Source organism: Rhinoderma darwinii, chromosome 1 (assembly GCF_050947455.1).
Source record: "Rhinoderma darwinii isolate aRhiDar2 chromosome 1, aRhiDar2.hap1, whole genome shotgun sequence".
Lineage (NCBI taxonomy): Eukaryota > Metazoa > Chordata > Amphibia > Anura > Rhinodermatidae > Rhinoderma > Rhinoderma darwinii.
The window spans coordinates 394,416,968-394,439,262 of NC_134687.1; the positions used below are offsets into that span (position 1 = coordinate 394,416,968).

The 22,295-nt window shown below is 41.2% G+C and overlaps 1 protein-coding gene across 6 annotated transcripts in view; it reads right to left on the minus strand.

The window, feature by feature from the left end:
• Nucleotides 1-22,295, minus strand: part of CDC14B (cell division cycle 14B) — a 94,886-nt gene that overhangs the window by 5,360 nt on the left and 67,231 nt on the right. For 4 of the 6 annotated variants that reach the window (XM_075828832.1, XM_075828836.1, XM_075828833.1 and 1 more), the window contains exons 9-12: nt 18,518-18,748; nt 18,170-18,308; nt 14,337-14,499; nt 13,190-13,293 (exon numbers count right to left, since the gene is read on the minus strand). In XM_075828832.1, the coding sequence (XP_075684947.1) occupies nt 13,190-13,293; nt 14,337-14,499; nt 18,170-18,308; nt 18,518-18,748 (637 nt within the window). Of the gene's footprint in view, nt 1-8,190; nt 8,333-13,189; nt 13,294-14,336; nt 14,500-18,169; nt 18,309-18,517; nt 18,749-22,295 lie in introns of all 6 variants that reach the window. The other 2 variants (XM_075828834.1, XM_075828835.1) reach the window with 1 other exon arrangement.

Genomic DNA, 22,295 nt, shown 5'->3' on the forward strand with positions numbered 1-22,295 from the left:
TCAGACGTTTTTGATTTTGTGTGTGCACATACCCTTAGCCATAATCATCAACATGAAAATAAATGCTGGAAATAGATCACTCTGTGTGTAATGAATCTATATAATATACTATTTCACTATTTGAATTGAATTACTGAAATAAATTAACTTTTTGATGATATTCTAATTCATTGAGAAGGACTAGTGTATATATATATATATATATATATATATATATATATATATATATATATATATATATATACAGAAACAAAAAAAGGAAGGATCCAGCAGCACCGGTTGAAGAGTGTGGGTGCAGGCCCCAGGGAGCAGACCAAAGCTCTCAATATCTACAGCAATCAAAAAAGTAGGCAGCACACCATCGGAATTAGTGAAAAAGAGGGTACTTTATTAACCCTAAGCACTTAGGGTTAATAAAGTACCCTCTTTTTCACTAATTCCGATGGTGTGCTGCCTACTTTTTTGATTGCTGTATATATATATATATATATATATATATATATATATATATTGGTTTTTTTACAATACATTGTTTTATTTATTTATTTTTTGAGTGCTCCTTTGCTACTTGATGACACACACACACACACATATATATGTTTATTTTTTTCATCTTGGCGTTGCAAGGTTCACCACATCCTTAGGGCTCACATGAACTCTGTACAAAACAAAATATCTAAATATATGTATTGTATATGGAAAAATTCATCATTCTGGGCCCTCCTTTCAGTGAGGTTGAGGATTCTAATCAAATATGGATTTTTTTTTTGCACGCTCTACAGACAAACTAATAATAAACACAGACCGAAAAAACAATCTAATATGACTTAGAACCAAAACCAGATGAGACTTCTTGGATTCTATGCATATCCATTCTACGGTTAGGCCTTGTTCATACGGCGCTCAAAAAAACCCAAAAAAAGACAAACACATGAAAAACGCTAGCATTTTTAAAGCGCTTTTTGAAAAACAGGCGTTTACACACCAAAAAATAGCACACAAAACGTGTCAATTAGGACTCCTATTGACTATGGGAATTGGGTGCGTTTTCGGCGCCAAAGAATTGACCTGACTTCTCTTTTCACACGATGCATTTTTTTTAAACATTTAAAACAGAACGACTAAACTTTGGCTACTCGAACTTCTAAATTACTAATATATGACCAGGTTTACTTTTTGGGTAGAAACCTGGTTTAAACGAAGAACCCCTAGAATTAACCGCTTCCCGACCGCCCACAGTAAATTCACGTCGGCACTTGCTGGGCTCTGTGCAGCACCAACGTGAATTCACGGTGGGTGTTAAAAGCGCGATCCGGGTGTCTCAGAGTAGCGCTGACACCGGGATCGCGCTGTTATCCCCTACCTCTGGTCCTGGAGACATGAACGGGAGCTAATTGGTACAGGTCCCGGTCATGTGATCGCAGGGAAAGTTTGATGTAGCAACAAACTTTCCCAGGGACCGATTGTGGGTGCTGCAATCGGTTATAAGGCAAAACCGGAGGCCATACAACAGCCCCCGGGTCTGCCATGCACGGCAGCCTATGAGAACCAGCCGGAGGCCGGTCGTCATAAGCTTCCTGTCAGTGTGACTCTCAGCGTCACACTGACAGTTTATAATACGTTACACTACCTAGGTAGTGTAATGTATTATAGCAGCTATCAGTGCTGCAGGTCTTCAAGTAAAACAAGTAAAAAAAAAAAAGTTATAAAAATGTTTTATAAAAGTGTAAAAATAAGTTACAAAAAACGAAAAAATCTTTTTTCCTATAATAAGTCTTATCATAGTGAAAAAATGAAAATGTTAAAAAAAAGTACACATTTGGTATCGCCGCATTCACAACGACCCAAACTATAAAAACTATAATATTATTTTTCCCGCACGGTGAACAGCGCAAAAAAACAAAAACTAAAAACAATGCCAGAATCACTTTACACAGCTTTTTTGACGGAAAAGTAAAAAAGTTATGGCTCTCAGAATATGGTGACACAGAAAATAAATTATTTTATCAAAGTGATTTTATTGCACAAACGCCACAAAACATAATAAAACGATATACATATGGTATCGCCGTAATCGTATCGACCCACAGAATAAAGTAAAATGTCACATGTACTCTAAAATGGTACCAATGAAAACTACAGATTGTTCCGCAACAAATAAGCCCTCACACGGTTCCGGTGGAGAAAAAATAAAAAAAGTTCTGGCTCTCAGAATATAGCGACAGAAATTGTGCAGTGTCCAAAAGCAGATAAGATCAGGCGCCATTTATCAGCGCGACATCGGCCACATATCTGCGGATTATTATTTATGTACCCCATTATTATACCCTTATTATGCCCTGATGTTCTCCGCACAGATTACATATGCCCCCACATTATAAACTGAAATACCAGCAAAACCCCAAACAGAACAACTGCCAAGCAAAATCTGCGCTCCAAAAGCAAAATGGCGTTCCCTCCCTTCTGAGCCCCACAGCGTTACCAAACACCAGCTTACGTCCACATATGATATTTTATATCCGGGAGAACCCGCTCAACATTGTATGAGGTATTTGTCTTCAGTGGCACAAACTGGGCACAACATATTGTGCATTAAAATGGCATATCAGTGGAAAGTTTTAATTTTCACTTTGCACCATTAAGGCCTTCGCACACCACGACTTAATTGCATGTCGTGGTGCGGGGGGTTATATATGGAGCGGGCTCATGCGCTGCAGGTGTCAGCTGTGTATTACAGCTGACACCCGGGACTAATGGACAGGAACAGCGATCGCGCGGTTACAGAAGCCTGTAAAAATGATATTCTACTGCAATACATTAGTATTGCAGTGTATTGTACCAGCGATCTAATGATCGCTCGTTCCAGTCCCCTAAAGGGACTTTTGGGAGGTTTCCACTGTTTTGGTACCTCAGGGGCTTTGCAAATGCGACATGACACCCGAAAACCATTCCAGCTAAATTTGAGCTCCAAAAGCCAAATATTGTTCCTTCCCTTCTGAGTCTTGCCGTGGGTCCAAACAGCAGTTTATTACCACATATGGCGTATTGCTGTAATCAGGACAAATTGCTTTACAAATTTTGGGGTGATTTTTCTCCTTTATTCATTGTAAAAATTAAACATTTCTATGTTTTTTCAGAAAAATTCACCAAAAAACTGTGGGGTCAAAATGCTAACTATACCCCTAGAAAAATTCCTTGAGGGGTGTAGTCTTCAAAATGGGGTCACTTTCGGGGGGGTTTCGACTGTTTTGCACCCTCCAGGGTGTTGCAAACGCGACATGGCACTGAAAAACAATCCAGAAAAATCTGCGCTTCAAAATCCAAATGGCGCTCCTTCCCTTCTGAGCTCTGCCGTGGGTCCAAACAGCAGTTTAGTACCACATATGGGGTATTGCCGTAATCAGGAGAAGTAGCTTTACAAGTTTTGGGGTGCTTTTTATTCTTTGCAAATATTTTTTTTTAGATTTTTTCAGAAAAAAAGTAGATTTTCACTTTCACAGACAAACTCCAATAAATATAGCAAAAGACCTGTGGGGTCAAGATGCTAACTGTACCACTAGATAAATTCCTTGAGGTGTGTAGTTTCCAAAACCCTGTCACTTTTGGGGTATTTCCACAGTTTTGGCACTACAAGACCTATTCAAACCTGACATGGTGCCTAAAATATATTCTAAAAAAAAGGAGGCCCCAAAATCCACTAGGTGCTCCTTTGCTTCGGAGGACGGTGTTTCAGTCCATTATCACAATAGAGCCACATGTGGGATATTTCTAAAAACTGAAGAATCTGGGCAATAAATATTGAGTTGCATTTCTCTGGTAAAACCTTCTGTGTTACAAAAAAAAAAAAAAAATACAAAAAACTGTATTACAAATGAATTTCAGCAAAACAAAATAACATTTGTAAATTTCCCCTCTACCTTGCTTTATTTCCTGTGAAACGCCTAAAGGGTTAAGAAACGTTCTGAATGCTGTTTTAAATACTTTGAGGGGTGCAGTTTTTAATATAGGATGATTTATGGGGTCTATCTAGTACATAAGGCCCTCAAAGCCACTTCACATCTGAACTGGCCCCTGTAAAAATAGCCTTTTGAAATTTTCTTGAAAATTTGAGAAATTGCTGCTAAAGTTCTAAGCCTTGTAACGTCCTAGAAAAATAAAATAATGTTCAAAAAACGATGCAACTATAAAGTAGACATATGGAATATGTGAAATAGTAACTACTTTGTGTGGTATTACTATCTGTTTTACAAGCAGATACATTTAAAGTTAGAAAAATCATAATTTTTGCAAATTTTCTCTAAATTTTGGTGTTTTTCACAAATAAGCAATGAATTTATTGACCAAATTTTTCCACTAACATAAAGTACAATATGTCATGAGCAAACAATCTCAGAATCGCTTGGATAGGCAAAAGCATTCCAGAGTTATTACCACATAAATTGACACGTCAGATTTGAAAAAATGGGGCTGGTCCTGAAGGCCAAAATGAGCTCGGTCCTGAAAGGGTTAAGAATGCAGCTCGGGGTTAGAATTAGGTATAATGGACAAAGAGTCAGTCAAGAACAGCACAAGATAAAACATTTTAGGCTACATCCAAACTCCGTTCAGAACCAGAAATTTTCTGCATGCAGCACTATTCTTCCTGTCAAAACACTGCAAATTACACCAAAATCACTGCTAGAAATTTGAAATAAATAAATCCCCCACGATTGGCTTGCAGATAGATAGCGGGTGATCGACTGTCCTGGGCAGCCTGCCTAATCTAATAGTATGGGCGTGATTAATAGGCTGCAAGCCGACATGGTGCACTATATGTAACCGTGTGACTGGCACCCTTGTATAAGCTTTATCTGTATGCAATGATAATACGAAGCAGCCACCCCCATCATGAACAGCAGGCGTGAGAGGGTGTTCAACAGTATATTGCACCGCTGCAGTCTCCCTCTATGTAGCATTGTGGTTTGTCTGCATCCTGCTGAGATCTGGTGTGTACACCTGCCCTTGTATGCTTAAGTATGGCCTTTTTTTTTAGTGAATTGAAATAAATATAGTTTTTTTTTCTGTGATTTGTTTGTAATATTAGTGTAGGGACTCGCAATACGATGAGGACCCTTGATGCGGGCGGCGAGCTTGTGTATTTTGGACAAAATAACATGTTTATCATGAATTCTCTTTTCAGGATGCAGCCAGACCTTGTAATGCTGGGGGAGAATAGTGTGTCAGTACTTTGTGTGGTGGTCGAGCCCGCCTGATGGAATACTATGGGCGTAACTAATAGGCTGTATACCAGCATGGTGCATTACACATAACCATGTGGCTGGCACTCTTATCATTGCATACAGATATAGCTTCTATAATAAGCAGTCTCATGAATAGCAGGCGTGCGAGTGGCTGTTCAGTATTTTGCACCTGTGTAATCGCCCTCCATGTAACATTGTGGTTTGTCTGCATCCTGCTGAGATCTGGTGATTAAGCCTGCCCTTGTATCAGTAAGAGTGTGTTCACACGCAAAGTCAAAAAAGGCTGAAAATTATGGAGCTGTATACAGAGAAAACAGCCTCTGATTTCCAGCTGTATTGGAGGCGTTTTCTGGAGCAGTTTGGCTCTGTTTTTCCATTGACACAATGAAAAACAGCTCAAGAAGGGACATGCTCTTTTTTTACAGGGTGTTTTTTTTTTTTTTAAACGGCAGCATAAAATAACGCTGTGTCAGAACGAAACGCTGTTTTTCGAATTGGATTCAATGGGCAGATGTTTGTAGGCGTTTAGCTAGCGTTTTTTCAGGCGTATTTCGTGGCGTTTTTTGCCCCGAAATACGCCTGAAAACACAGCATGTGAACAATTCCTAAGTATGGCCTTTTTTTTCTGTGATTTTTTTTTAAAGCAAATATATGTCCCTTTTTCTGTGGTTTGTAATTAGAATGTGTAGGTCTAGCCCCAGCCCAACTGGGCTATATATATATATATATATATATATATATATATATATATATATATATATATATATACACACACACAGTGAAGGAAATAAGTATTTGATCCCTTGCTGATTTTGTAAGTTTGCCCACTGTCAAAGACATGAACAGTCTAGAATTTTTAGGCTAGGTTAATTTTACCAGTGAGAGATAGATTATATAAAAAAAAAAACAGAAAATCACATTGTCAAAATTATATATATTTATTTGCATTGTGCACAGAAAAATAAGTATTTGATCCCTTTGGCAAACAAGACTTAATACTTGGTGGCAAAACCCTTGTTGGCAAGCACAGCAGTCAGACGTTTTTAGTAGTTGATGATGAGGTTTGCACACATGTTAGATGGAATTTTGGCCCACTCCTCTTTGCAGATCATCTGTAAATCATTAAGATTTCGAGGCTGTCGCTTGGCAACTCGGATCTTCAGCTCCCTCCATAAGTTTTCGATGGGATTAAGGTCTGGAGACTGGCTAGGCCACTCCATGACCTTAATGTGCTTCTTTTTGAGCGACTCCTTTGTTGCCTTGGCTGTATGTTTCGGGTCATTGTCGTGCTGGAAGAACCAGCCATGAGCCATTTTTTATGTTCTGGTGGAGGGAAGGAGGTTGTCACTCAGGATTTGACGGTACATGGCTCCATCCATTCTCCCATTGATGCGGTGAAGTAGTCCTGTGCCCTTAGCAGAGAAACACCCCCAAAACATAATGTTTCCACCTCCATGCTTGACAGTGGGGATGGTGTTCTTTGGGTCATAGGCAGCATTTCTCTTCCTCCACACACGGCGAGTTGAGTTAATGCCAAAGAGCTCAATTTTAGTCTCATCTGACCACAGCACCTTCTCCCAATCACTCTCAGAATCATCCAGATGTTCATTTGCAAACTTCAGACGGGCCTGTACATGTGCCTTCTTGAGCAGGAGGACCTTGCGGGCACTGCAGGATTTTAATCCATTACGGCGTAATGTGTTACCAATGGTTTTCTTGGTGACTGTGGTCCCAGCTGCCTTGAGATCATTAACAAGTTCCCCCCGTGTAGTTTTCGGCTGAGCTCTCACCTTCCTCAGGATCAAGGATACTCCACGAGGTGAGTTTTTGCATGGAGCCCCAGATCGATGTAGATTGACAGTCATTTTGTATGTCTTCCATTTTCTTACTATTGCACCAACAGTTGTCTTCTTCTCACCCAGCGTCTTACTTATGGTTTTGTAGCCCATTCCAGCCTTGTGCAGGTCTATGATCTTGTCCCTGACATCCTTAGAAAGCTCTTTGGTCTTGGCCATGTTGTAGAGGTTAGAGTCAGACTGATTCATTGAGTCTGTGGACAGGAGTCTTTTATACAGGTGACCATGTAAGACAGCTGTCTTTAATGCAGGCACCAAGTTGATTTGGAGCGTGTAACTGGTCTGGAGGAGGCTGAACTCTTAATGGTTGGTAGGGGATCAAATACTTATTTCTCTGTGCACAATGCAAATAAATATATATAATTTTGACAATGTGATTTTCTGTTTTTTTTTTTATATAATCTATCTCTCACTGGTAAAATTAACCTAGCCTAAAAATTCTAGACTGTTCATGTCTTTGACAGTGGGCAAACTTGCAAAATCAGCAAGGGATCAAATACTTATTTCCTCCACTGTACATATATATATAGCGCGGTTTTAATGAAAGTAGAAAACGGAGACAAGATGGTGAGAAGCTGGAAATCTTTGTTTAATCTTTAGTTCAACTAAATTAATTTCATTTCAAAACTGCTCCACTAGCCAAAAAAATTTATAAAATAAAATTTGCCTAGTGTCCAATTTCCAGCAAGACCGCATTTTCTTCAGTATATGCAAAACCGCTCACACCAGACAAAAAAGTAGCCCTTTATTTCATGTATTTGTATGGCGTCCTACAGGGCGTTGTAAAGAACATTTTAGTGTATATTTGACGCTATACTCATATGTACTTGAAGTCTACATCTCTTCGGCACCACAGCTAGAGGGAGAATAGAATTGTTCAAAACATCTCAAACTGTACTTTACAGTTCACGCGTAAGGGAAATAAGAGACAAAAAGCAGATACGATTTTATAGTGGAGTTCAGTACATTTACAATAGAATTAGTTTACGTTCTCATTGAATATAAATTTGGCTCCGGAACACCGCAAACCAGGGAAGCAGCAGACATGGCCCATGCACTTACACACAAAACACAGAACATGACGAGACACTTACACTGGCCAAGGGCCACGGTCCTGAAGGCTATTATGCTCTTAAACCATCAAGACAGATTAGCACGAAGGGTAGAGGGGAGCCACATACAATCCACCAGGTGACAATGGCACACAATGCAGAGAACAGCATAGCTAGGGCCCATCTAAAAGAAGGGGAGAAGATGAAAAAAAAAAGCAAAAGAAAAAAAAAGCAAATGGAGAAGCAAAGCTTGGTAAGCTATAGAGCGCGCGCGCGCATACACACACACAACTGCAGTGTCACATAGCAGATCACAGGCTCCAGAGGTCATGCAGCATCCTCCTTCACTGGACCAGGCTCAAGGGAACGCAGAAATGCAACAGAACAATTGTGAAAAGGGCAAAGTACAGCATTCTCTTGGAGTACGCCTTATGAGAGTCTGTAACAGGACCCAACCTCCACTGGCAGAGGGTGAACTACTTCGATATTTTCCCAATAGATGAAGCCATTAGACCTAGAGATGGTCATACGTCTATGTTCAGGAAGTGTTCAGGATTACAATAAGAAATCCAAACTCATACACCCCAACGTTACTTCCAAACTGAAAGGGTTTAGCTAATGTACTTTTGTAGAAATAAAACTATACAGAGGATATGTTTGCTCTCCTGACATGTCTGTTTTAGTAAAAGAATTGCTTTCCCCATAAAAAAAAAACAATCATGGAGAATCTTTTCTTAGAACTCTGCATTATGTGATTCCTCTGTTATTCCTGCTGAAAATGTATGAATAAATTGGCAATTGGGCATTTCCATTCTCCTTGTCAATAAGTTGTACCCCACACAGTCTGACATGGTCAGCACTGATTGGATAGTGTCCGACTCTGTGGAGACACACCCCATTGACAAGGGGAATGGTAATGCCCAGTAGTCAATTTATTCATACATTTCCAGGAAGAATAATAGAGCAATCACATAATGCAGAGTTGTAAGAAAAGAATCATTTCATATGGGATACAATTATTTACTAATACACAAGTCAGGAGTGCTGCAGGTCATTTTTAACATCTAAACAAATAACTGTGGCACTAGGGATGCCTCTGTGGCCAAAATTCATTCTATTTACGGAGACCATGAAAAATAGAATCAATCAGGACTACACTTTATGGTCTTGCAGGACACTAGACATAACATTGCTTAAAGGGGTTGTCCGGTTTCAGCAAATGAATACTTTTTTTTTGTATAATGTAAAGTTATAGAATTTTCCAATATACTTTCTGTATTAATTCCTCCTGGTTTTCAAGATCTCTGCTTGTTGTTATTCAGTAGGAACATTCATTGTTTACTTCTAGTGGATAAAAGTTTGTCCATGGTCATGTGGTGGGATAGTTACAGTACAGATCTCAGATCTGTGTCTTCTAATGAGCTGAGCACCTGTGTATCCATTTATCACATGACCATGGACAGAATTTTATCCACTGAAAGTAAACAAATGTTCCTACTGGATACCAACAAGCAGAGATCTTGAAAACCGGGAGGAATTAATACAGAAAGTATGTTAGAAACATTAGCAACTTTTAATTACACAAAAAATAACATTCATTTGCTGAAACTGATCAACCCCTTTAAAGATGTGTTTATAAGAGGACACTGACAGCCCAGAAAATAGGAGCATTTTAGTCAGAGTTTGTAAACTAGATCATTGATAGATCTACTATAGAGGCGTTACTAATATGTTCTCGTCATACATTTATACATTTCTGAGGAAAAATATCATCTATAGATCATGATTAGTGCAAACACAGCTATTTTACGTCAGCTTTCATTCTACGATTGCAAAACAGGGATTGGAACAGAAAGCTTTTCACTTTTTCATTTTTGATCCTTGCCCTGGCCGGTCCTCCGTTTTTAAACGAGGAACAAAACAAACCACACACAACACGTGACATTTGTGTTGTGTGAACTGCGCTTTACCAGGCAAATGCAGATCATCGTACAATACAAAAGGTTTACTCTATCATAGAGCACAAAGTATTACTTTTATCCTCTGTTCACAATGGCTTCATAGTTCAATTCCATCGGATTTCCATTGTGCGCTTAGCTATTTTGTCCAACGGAAAAAATAAGCCGAAAACCTGATGGCAATGTAACCAGAGCCTAAGGCTTCGTTCACATCTGCGTCATGGCTCTGTTCCGACTGAGCTTTCCGTCGGAACGGAGCCCTGACTGACACAAACTCAAACCAAAGGCTTCGGTTTCCATCAACATTGATTTCAATGGTGACGGATCCGGTGCCAATGGTTTCAGTTTGTCTCCGTTGCGCAAGGGTTCCGTCGTTTTGACGGGATGAATAGCGCAGTCTACTACGGTATTCATCCCGTCAAAACGACGGAACCCTTGCATAATGGAGACAAACTGAAACCATTGGCACCGGATCCGTCACCATTGAAATCAATGGTGATGGAAACTTTTGCTTTCAGTTTGTGTCAGTCAGGGCCCCATTCTGACGGAAAGCTCCGACGGAACGGAGCCCTGATGCAGATGTGAACGAAGCCTAACTGGTAGTTTCTGTTGCTTGTACAACATTCAAGCACAAATATTGTAAGCTGCAAGAACAAGCAATGAGTGTTGCAAGACTGATCAGAAGATTAAGATAAATATGATCTATAACTGGAGTTTAAAAAGTTAGAAATATATAAAACATGAACAAGTTTTCTTGAACTTTATTACATATATAGTGCTTAAAAGGGTTTTCACATCAGAGACATTTATGACATATCCACAGGATATCCAGAACGGGGCCCCCTAATCCCCATTCTACTGCTTTGTGTTGTGGCCGAATCGTGCGATTCATGAATTCATGATAAAGAAACCGCGTAACTCGCGGAGCTACGCTGTTTCCGTAAGTCCCATAGAACTGAATGGTAGTTACGGTAACAGTGTAGCTCGCATGCTACGCTGCTTCCGTAACGGTCATTCACTACTATGGGAGTTATGGAACCAGCGAGTTACGCTGTTTGCTTAATTCATGGTCGGAAATCACACGATTCAGCCCCAACACAGAGCAGTAGAACAGGGTTTAGGGGGCCCCGTTCTAGAGATAGGTGCCGGTCCCAAAAGGTGGGACCCGCATCTATCTGACATTTATTATATATTCTGTGGATATGTCTCTGATGGGAAAACCCCTTTAATGTACCAAGCAAACAGTCTGTAAAAACAAGATATTGAAAGTATTTATTCGATGCACCAAGATGCTAAAAAGGTACATAGACACTGGACAAAAGCAATGGCAAAATTAGCAAATTTTGTAAGAAAAATTAGTCGGAATGTCTGATTTCTGAACAGACTTCCACACAAACTACATCAGATAAATTGTATTTTTTCACTGGTGTATTGGCCATTATTGTGTTTAGTCAGATTGCCAATTGAGAACGCCACAACGTGGGTTACAAAATATAACTTTATTTTGACCTCATGATGTATTTTTTCACATGCAACTACAATGCTGTTCTTTGCGGCGTTTGCAAGACAAAACGCCCACACCATCTGCTTTTTTTTTTTATCTTCAGTCTATAAGTACCTTACATGATCAATAGCCAAGCAAATAGCAAATAAGTGGCCAGATATAATTTATAAGAGCAAATGATAATACGATATCAAACGTGACGGTCATTAGAAGAACTCTTATGTGTGTCAACTTGTATTTTTGGTTTATTAGTTCTTCAGGAGAATCATAGAAATTCTAAATATCATATCAACTTACTGGCAGATATTACATGACAACATTTAGGCTATGTTCACACAGAGTTTTTTGCAGGCAGAAAATTCTGCCTCAAAATTCTGTATGGAATTTTGATCTGCCTGCACGCCGTTTTTGCCCGCGGCCATTGAGCGCTGCGGCAAAAAAAACGCAGTGAAATACGCTTTCTCTGCCTCCCATTGATGTCAATGGGAGGTCAGAGACGTAAGCTCCCGGGCACATCGCTTCTTTTTCCCGTGAGACGTTTTTTCTGCTCGCGGGAAAAAACTGCCTCCCATTGAATACAATGGGAGGCATTTTCTGAAGTTTTTTGGCGCGTTTCCCGACGTAATTTAGTAAAAAAAAAAAAAACTGTGTGAACTGGCCCTAAAAGTCACTACAGAAAAGTGAAAGAACAACTCAATGCAGCAAAGTATAGGGTTACCTCCAACGAAAATTAGTGTATCTGTTCTCTGCTTAGAACGAAAGGTTTATTACTACTATCAAATGTCACGGCATACATGTATAGAAAAAAATTATTATCCTAAAAATGAAACTTTAGTGTAATTCTAGTTAATGGCTAGGTGTTGAATAAAGTGGGTGCTGCAAAAAAAATTAAAAAAATTTCGCAAAGCAAATATAACAATTAAAAAAAACTAGTATGGGAGATCTATTCCTTAAAATGTTGAACACTTATTTGCATCCTGTGAATGGAAACCACCATCTTGGACATATCCACAGGATATACAATGAATGTCTAAAAATAGGTGGGTCCCACGTATTTTTAGAACGGGCCCCCTAAACCCCGTTCTACCTTGCACGACTCCCGCTGCCTCCCAGCCACTTCCTGATTAGGTGGTTGAGTTATGGTAACAGCCGAACTCGCTGAGCTACAGTATGGTTTCCGTAACTCCCATAGAAGTGAATGGGAGTTACAGAAACAGCGTAGCATGGCGAGCTATACTGTTATCGGACCTCGGGAGCTACGGAAACCACGAAGTTTGCCACGTTACGCAGTTTCCAGAACTCTTATCCACTTCTATGTGAAGCAGCGTAGCTCAGCAGTTTCCGTATCTCCCGACCACCTAATCAGGAAGTGGCTGGGAAGCAGCGGGAGACTAGCGAGGTAGAACAAAGTTTAGGGAGCCCCGTTCTAAAGAGAAGTGCGTGTCCCAGATGCCATAAGTGTCCAAGATGGGGAAACCCCTTTAAGCAACAAACAGTTGACTGCCCTGTTTTGAGTAGTCCATCAATGTACAGGGGACTACATTTTAATCCACATCCGCATTAATACAGGTTTACTTACGATAATGGAGCTGCAGAGGATGTTCTTGTCTGTCTCTTACTTTTCAAGACACGAAGTTTATCACCCTGTGTCACGCTGATGGTCTCATCATCATCGTCACTGTACTGTTTATGAAGACATTATTAAAAGTAACCATTAGATAAAGAAAAAAAAAAAAAAAAAAAGATAACAATATCATAGTATATCAACCGGAACATTTTCACACTATATTTCACACTGTAACGCAGCTTTAAAGAGGCTCTGTCACCAGATTTTGCAACCCCTATCTCGTATTGCAGCAGATCGGCGCTGCAATGTAGATTACAGTAACGTTTTTTTTTTTTTTTAAAAATGAGCATTTTTGGCCAAGTTATGATCATTTTTATATTTATGTAAATGAGGCTTTCTAAAGTACAACTGGGCGTGTTTAAAGTTATGTACAACTGGGCGTGTTTAAAGTTATGTACAAGTGGGTGTGTACTGTGTTCGTTACATCGGGGCGTTTTTACTACTTTTACTAGCTGGGCGTTAGGAATGGGAGTGTATGATGCTGACGAATCAGCATCATCCACTTCTCTTCATTACCACCCAGCTTCTGGCAGTGCAGACACACAGCGTGTTCTCGAGAGATCACGCTGTGATGTCACTTCCTGCCCCAGGTCCTGCATCGTGTCGGACGAGCGAGGACACATCGGCACCAGAGGCTACAGTTGATTCTGCAGCAGCATCGGCGTTTGCAGGCAAGTAGCTACATCGACTTACCTGCAAACGCTGATGCAGAATCAAATGTAGCCTCTGGTGCCGATGTGTCCTCGCTCGTCCGACACGATGCAGGACCTGGGGCAGGAAGTGAGTGACATCACAGCGTGATCTCTCTCGAGAACACGCTGTGTCTTTGCACTGCCAGAAGCTGGGCGTTGTGAACAGAAGTGGATGATACTTCTATACACAACGCCCAGCTAGTAAAAGTAGTAAACACGCCCCGATGTAACGAACACAATACACGCCCAGTTGTACTTTTACTTTAAACACGCCCAGTTGGACTTTTGCAAGCCTCATTTACATAAATATAAAAATTGTCATAACTTGGCAAAAAATGCTCGTTTTAAAAAAAAACAAAAAAAACGTTGTGAAGTCTTTGACATGTGCACTCTATCCATAGACTTACTAGCTCAATGTCTTCTTTGCCAGTAGCTTTGTCCAGATCATCACGAAGTGAAATATCATCCACCCCGGAGAGAATAAAGGTTACTGCTACGGTGTTGCCATTTTCTTGCTCGCTCCTCTTTTTACGATAAATGTCACCTTCATTCCAAAGACTCATTTGCTTGCTGAAAAATGAACATCATCACAGATTATTTCAACTTCATATTAAATGAATGCAATTGAACAAGTATAATTTTTAGTGAAGGGAGCAGTCTATATGCGCGCTAAAAACCTTAATAGAAACAACTAATAGGCTGGCACAGCTGTTTAACGATATAATGGTGTCTGTTTTTTTTGCCACACCGAAAATAATCGTATTACCTATAGAGAAAGTAGAGTGGCAAAAAGAACTCAAACAAACAGGTATGTAAAAGTAGTAACAAATGCTTTATTTGAATAAGGCTCTGTTCACATCTGTGTCGGACAGCGTTGGTGCTGGTCATGTGACGGTTGTGGGGCGGATGTGTTTATTTGCTGGTTCTACTAGAACAGCAGCACACTTCTCTGATCCGGGATGCAGACATTTGTTACTGGAGGCTGAAGATGCTCCAGAGTGCAGTATTTTATCCGCGCATGTCATGGACGTCCAGGAAACGAGTGCATGCGCAGATTACCATGGACAAGCCTCATCACATGACCCTCCATCTACTGCCATTTTATGGACAGAGCAGCGTGCTGACGAGGAGGAAGGCCTCTCTGTTACCAGGGAGCGTAGCTTGCTGGACAAAGGAAACCATGCAGAACTTCTAAAGAATATATATTAGCAAGTGGTCTATATTCCTGCCTCACACACATTTAATAGTAGTAGATACAAAAAGCCAACCCCTTTAAATGGCCGCAATAAAATAAAACAACTAATTTGTTTATATACTAGCAATATTACCAAGGTCTGATTTTGTGCAAACCATACATTAACCCCTACCCAACATTTGAAGTATCCATACAGTACGTCACAGCCAGGTAGGGGGAAGTATAGAGCGGGCTCGCGGGCTGAGCCCGCTCCATACAATGCGGGTGTCGGTTGTATGTTACTGCCAATAATTCCCAGTAATGAGCGGGATAGCGCTAGAGCGCGATCCCACTCGTTTAACCCATTAAATGCAGCAGTCAATAGCGACCACAGAATTTAAATCGTTAGACAGGGGGGGGGGGGCCATCTATGAGCTCATCGCGCCCCCTGTAATGCAATCGCGTGGGTGGCGATGGTAGCTATGGCAGCCTGGGGGCCTAATGAAGGCCCCCCAGGTCTGCCATCTTTGTACTCCTATTAAGCCCCCTTTTCCCACTAAAGCATTGTTAAAAAAAACAATAAACATAATTGGTATCGCTGCATCAATAAAAGTCTGAACTATTACAATATATCATTATATAACCCGCACAGTGTACGCTGTAAAAAAAATAAATAAAAAATAAAAATATGTAAAATGCCAGAATCGCTGTTTTTTGGCCACCTCATCTCCCACAGAAAATGGAATAAAAAGTGATCAAAACCTCGCATGTACCCAAAAACGGTAGCATTAAAAACTACAGCTTATCACGCAAAAAATAAGCCCTCAAATCGACAAAATAAAAAAGTTGTGGCTCTCAAAATTAGGCGACACAAAATAATTTTTTTTTTCAGTTAGTAGTTTCCTTGTAAAAGTAGTAAAATACAGGGAAATTTTTTTTATAAAATATATATATATATATATATATATATATAAAAAATTTGGTATCGCCGTAATCTTATTGACCCACAGAATAAAGTTAACACGTTGTTTTAATTGCACAGAATCGCAGTTTTTTTCATTTTCTACAATTTTTTTCCAATTTCCTAGTACATTATGTAGTACAACAATTGCACTATGAAAAACGACAACTCGTACTGCAAAAATCAAGCCCTCATAGGACTATATCGATGGAAAAATTTAAGAGTTATGGCTTTTGGAAGGTGGGGAGGCTGTGGCGGGAAGGGGTTAAAACCTAGATAGAAAGGACCAAATAAGAACTGGGTTAAAGGGCCACAGAAGTTAACGTCGTGTCGACGTGCGCCATAATGCGAAGTCTCCAGCAGGAGCATATTTCCACTCACTGATGTATTATTATGGAGCCGCCACTGCGCAGGCACAGGGTGGGTATACAGCGGACGACCGTAGTCACACTCCTGCCTGAACAGTGGAGATCAGTGAAACCTCTTATGTCCATCACATACACCGTGATCAATTCTTTCTCTGCCTATTAGAAGTTAAAAGACTAACATATTTGTACACAAACTGCTAGTCTGCATACAGCTACGTCAGTATAAAATGAAAAAACAAGTGGCGATACAAATTAAACCAAAAAACGGTTTGGATCCTCAAAGGGTTAAAAGACTTGCCTTACAATTATGTAAAACCAGAATACCGTATCTTTCGGACTATAAGACGCACCCAGGTTTTAGACAGAGAATAGGAAAAAAATTGTTTGTTAAAAAATTTTTTATTCTGTTTCACCACATTGTGAGAGCCAAAATGTTTTTATATATTTTTTTTTCATCGATTGAGCGGTGTGAGGGCTTACTTTTTGCGGGACGAGTTGTAGTTTTATTGCCACCATTTTTTGGTCCATACAATTTTTTTGATCACTTTTTTTATTTTATTTCATATTTTAAGCACTAAGGTGACCAAAAAACTATTTTGATGTTTTAAACTCCGAGTAGTGAAGGGCAGTTACGGAAGCAGCGTAGCATGCAAGCTACGCTGTTTCTGTAACTACTGTTCAGTTGTATGGGAGTTACGGAAACAGCGTAGCTCAGCGAGTTACGTTGTTTCAGTAACTCCACATGTAATCAAGGGGCCGGGAGAGCACAGAAAGCTAGAACAGGGTTTAGGGAGCCCTGTTCTAGAGATAGGTGCGGGTCCCAGAGGTGGGACCTGCATCTATCTGACATTTATGACATGTCCTGTGGATATGTCATAAATGTCCTTCATAGAAAAACCCCTATAAATGCTGCGGTCGCTATTTAACAGGGGCTACATGTGAGATCGCTGGGACCGCCAGCAATAAGGAGAACAGGGGAGCGAAAGTCACCCAGAGCGCTACACGAGAAGCCTGGACTTCCAGGTTCTGTGTCCGGCTTATCTGTTCCGCAGCTCCATAGAGATCAATGGAGAGCCGCTCGCGCATGCGCAGAAGAATCCCATTGATCTCTATGAAGCTGCCGGACACAGAACGCGGAAGTCACAGCTTCTCATGCAGCGCTCTTGGTGACTTTCGGTCCCCGTTCTCCTTATCGATCACACATGTATCCTGTGGATAGGGGATACATGTGTTTTATGGCACAAGCCCTTTAAACTGCCAGGAACAGCGAAATTGCTATTCCTGGCCGTTATAACAGCGTGTCAGAAGCTGACACCTGCAGTGTATGGAGCGGGCTCAGCGCGTGAGCCCGCTCCATACATCACCCCCCTCCAGCTCCATGATGTGCCTGCACGTCATGGGTTGGGAAGGGGTTAAATAATGAAGCGGTCATTGCGCCCGGGCGATGCCAGGTCCCTTGACTGCGGGCTATAAGACGCATGGACTTTTTAGCAAGATTTATTCTTACTAAAAAATGCGTCTTATAGTCCGAAAAATACGGTAATACAAGTTGTAATTCCTGTGTAACGGAGTAGAAAATGCTAAATTATGTTATGCCCTTTCAGGCTTGGGAGAGGCTGCATTTATCTATATTGAACACGGATTAGTGGTCTTACTTTTACAAACACTAGGCAAATATGTTGTGGCAAAAAAAACAAAAAACAAAAACAAAAACAACTTTCCACTGGAAGAACTTACTCAACGAGGAACTGTTGCTGAGGTCCAATAACGGAGCCGGGTCTACATATTCGTATCCAAGCGATGGTTTCTGCAGCAGTCATTCTATAATGCTTCATCATGTAACATGCTATCAGCGTGCCTGTCCTTCCTAGACCGGCTGAAAAAACAGCAGAGGCATATAGACTCAAAACGGGCAAAAATAGTCCTTCAAGGACCACACGATTATTTACAGAAGAAAAAAAAAAAGTAAAAACTTTCACTAAGGAAACGATATGAATATGCAATGGACCCTTTCCTCAAGCTGAATATATGGTACATTAGCACATTTACCAGAGGAAGTCTAGAGCTTGGAGCACTCGTACGCACCTTTGCAATGTACCGCTATGGCGCCTTCTGCATTTTCACAGATATTCAGGAACTTCTTCACAATGGGGTCGCTCGGTGTACTTCCATCAATAAAGAACAGGTCATGATGTTCAAAACCAGCATCTGTAAATCGCTTTGCATCGTACATCTTTTTATTCAGGCGAACTACGGTAGAAACTTCATGTTCTCTGAAGTACGGGAAGTAAGCATCTGGAGCGTGATGAGGGTACCCTATGTGAAGAAAGCACAGTTGTAGCATTATCAAGTCCTGTCTAGATTCAGGATCACAGCATGCAGCTCTTTATTATGGAAGTCATTATACAAAGCTTTCCTTTAGCGCACCGTGATGTAATAGTACGACACGGGAGGGCCGTAATTCCCACTTTGTTCTGTCGAAATCCAATTTTAATCTTGGCACAAAATATACAGCTCCTGTTCAGAACCGTATCACTGTATGCGGCCTTACGAACCTTAGCTCTGCATAGGAGAAGAACTATTTTCCCCAGTTTGAATGCACACTGGAGGATCTGTTTTCTCATAGATACTCTGTATTTAAAAGCTGGAGTACTACTTAATTTTTAAACTAGCCTGGTTTATAAAAATTAATAAAATCTCTGTCCATAAAACTAAACGCACACAGGAACCATGATGCTGTGCCGCATCCTTTGTATAGCGGATCCAAACGGCGACCAACCCTAACGACTAATAATGGGGTTCCATCATAGTTTCAAGCACTAAATAGCAGATGCCTTGGCTCCAGCAATTCAAATTTTATCAATTTCCGTATGCTAATCCCGTTCTTACTGACGCCCGCAAGAACTGAAAGATACAAGAGTGAAAAGCACTCAACCAAAACACTGAGATAAGCCACTTAGATTGTTATTGCAGATTAATCCCTTCCCCCACTACGCCGTACATGTACGACACGGTGATGGCGTGGGCTCCGGAGCAGAGTCTGCGCCATTAATAGCCAGGTTCCCTGTAACGGCCGGGATCGGACCTAGCTTAGATTGCCGCCATTTAACTCTAGATGCTGGAGCCAATAGTGGTCGCGGGGTGCCGATAGGCCACCTGCTGCCATGGCAACCTAACAAAGGCCCCCATGTCCGCCATGAAGGTGGGTAAAATACGGACAGGCAGGTATAATACACTGCACTACACTGTAGTGCAGTGTATTATGTAAGAAACTGTTCACATCTGCGTTGGGGGGGGGGGGCGGTCCCCATCACAGAACCAGTTCAAAATGGTGTCCGTCATGCAACAAATCCAGCGCTTCCGGTATTTTTGTTTAAATGAAAAAATTCATAAATATAAAGAGCAAACTTGAAAGCACACCACACAAATCACCTATTTTACACAACATAAAAAAAATTTGGTATCAGCACGTCCACAACACCACGTTCCATAAAATTATCACGTTATTTATCTTGATTGTAAACAGTTTCTAAAAAAAAAAAAAAAAGCAAATGGCAGAAGTGCTTTTTTTTTTCAAGTAATAAAAAGTGATCAAAAAGTAATATGTACAACCACGGAAATACTGGACCCAGGTAAATGGCAAGCAAAATGAATCACCAACACCACCTAATTGAGAGAAGGCAAATTAAGCCCCTTTTCCAAAATGAACCAATTACACGTAGGTGCTTTATAAGTAAGATTATAAAGAGCCACACACATTCAAAAGTCCATTTCAAATCGGATACGGAAAGTGGTCAGTGCTTCTGAGTGGACTAACAACTGCTGAGGTCTATAAAGTAGCCCCAATACCCCTGGGGTAGCGATATATGGCAAAACTTGTCTTTGAAGAATTGATCTAAAATTTTCTGGAAAGCCCCCAATCTGAGAGTTGCGTTCCTACTACGTAGCGGACTGCAGCCGCTATCTCCAATACCACTCAGCGTGGCTTCTTTATAGATACTGCAGCCACTATCTCCAATACCACTCAGCGTGGCTTCTTTATAGATACTGCAGCCACTATCTCCAATACCACTCAGCGTGGCTTCTATATAGATACTGCAGCCGCTATCTCCAATACCACTCAGCTTGGCTTCTTTAGGCTGGATTCACACGACCACATTACGTCCGTAATGGACGGAACGTATTTCGGCCGGAAGACCCGGACCGAACACACTGCAGGGAGCCTGGCTCCTAGCATCATAGTTATGTACGATGCTAGGAGTCCCTGCCTCGCTGCAGGACAACTGTCCCGTACTGTATCATGTTTTCAGTACGAGACAGTTGTCCTGCAGCGAGGCAGGGACTCCTAGCATCGTACATAACTATGATGCTAGGAGCCCGGCTCCCTGCAGTGTGTTCGGTCCGGGTCTTCCGGCCGAAATACGTTCCGTCCATTACGGATGTAACATGGTCGTGTGAATCCAGCCTTATAGATACTGCAGCCGCTATCTCCAATACCACTCAGCGTGGCTTCTTTATAGATACTGCAGCCACTATCTCCAATACCACTCAGCGTGGCTTCTTTATAGATACTGCAGCCGCTATCTCCAATACCACTCAGCGTGGCTTCTTTATAGATACTGCAGCCGCTATCTCCAATACCACTCAGCGTGGCTTCTTTATAGATACTGCAGCCGCTATCTCCAATACCACTCAGCGTGGCTTCTTCATAGATACTGCAGCCGCTATCTCCAATACCACTCAGCGTGGCTTCTTTATAGATACTGCAGCCACTATCTCCAATACCACTCAGCGTGGCTTCTTTATAGATACTGCAGCCGCTATCTCCAATACCACTCAGCGTGGCTTCTTTATAGATACTGCAGCCGCTATCTCCAATACCACTCAGCGTGGCTTCTTTATAGATACTGCAGCCGCTATCTCCAATACCACTCAGCGTGGCTTCTTTATAGATACTGCAGCCGCTATCTCCAATACCACTCAGCTTGGCTTCTTTATAGATACTGCAGCCGCTATCTCCAATACCACTCAGCATGGCTTCTTTATAGATACTGCAGCCGCTATCTCCAATACCACTCAGCGTAGCTTCTTTATAGATACTGCAGCCACTATCTCCAATACCACTCAGCGTGGCTTCTTTATGGACACTTCAGCAGTTGTTAGGCCCCATGCACACGACCGTAAAAATCGTCTGTAATTACGGATGACAATTACAGACCAATTCACTTCTATTGTCCACGGACGCCTTCCCGCTTATTTACAGGAAGGTGTCTGGGCCGTAGAAGTGTACCGCAAAAGATGGGACATGTCCGATGTGTTGCTTTTACAGGTTAGTGGGAGTGGCTATCATTATTTAAACACACCTGGGCACTTCCCTTCTTCAGCATTCTCTGACCTGGTCGCGTCCTGTTTGGAACGGGTTTTTTACCCTCCTCCTAATCTGTGAGTATGGCCTTTTCTGTGGTTTTAATTACATTCTATGTCCCATTTTTTTGCATAGCTTTTACAGTCTGAGAACGGGCTGGAAATGCGGACGGCGGCCGTGCCCGCTATCGCGGCCCATGATTACAGGCACAGCCGTGTGCATGAGGCCTTCGTCAACTCAGAAGCACTGACCACTCTCCGTATTAGAGTGCATTGGACTTTTAAATACGTGTGGTTTTTTATAAGTAATATTCAATAAAAGTTATATTTTATTAATGCACCTACATGTATAATTGGGTAATCTATGAAAAGGGCAATTCGGTGTGATCAAAAAGTAATATGCACCCCAAAGTGGTACCAACGAAGACCACAGGAAATCCCACAGAAAACAAGCCCCTATACAGCTCTGTTGGCAGAAATAAATAAAAATTATGGGTCT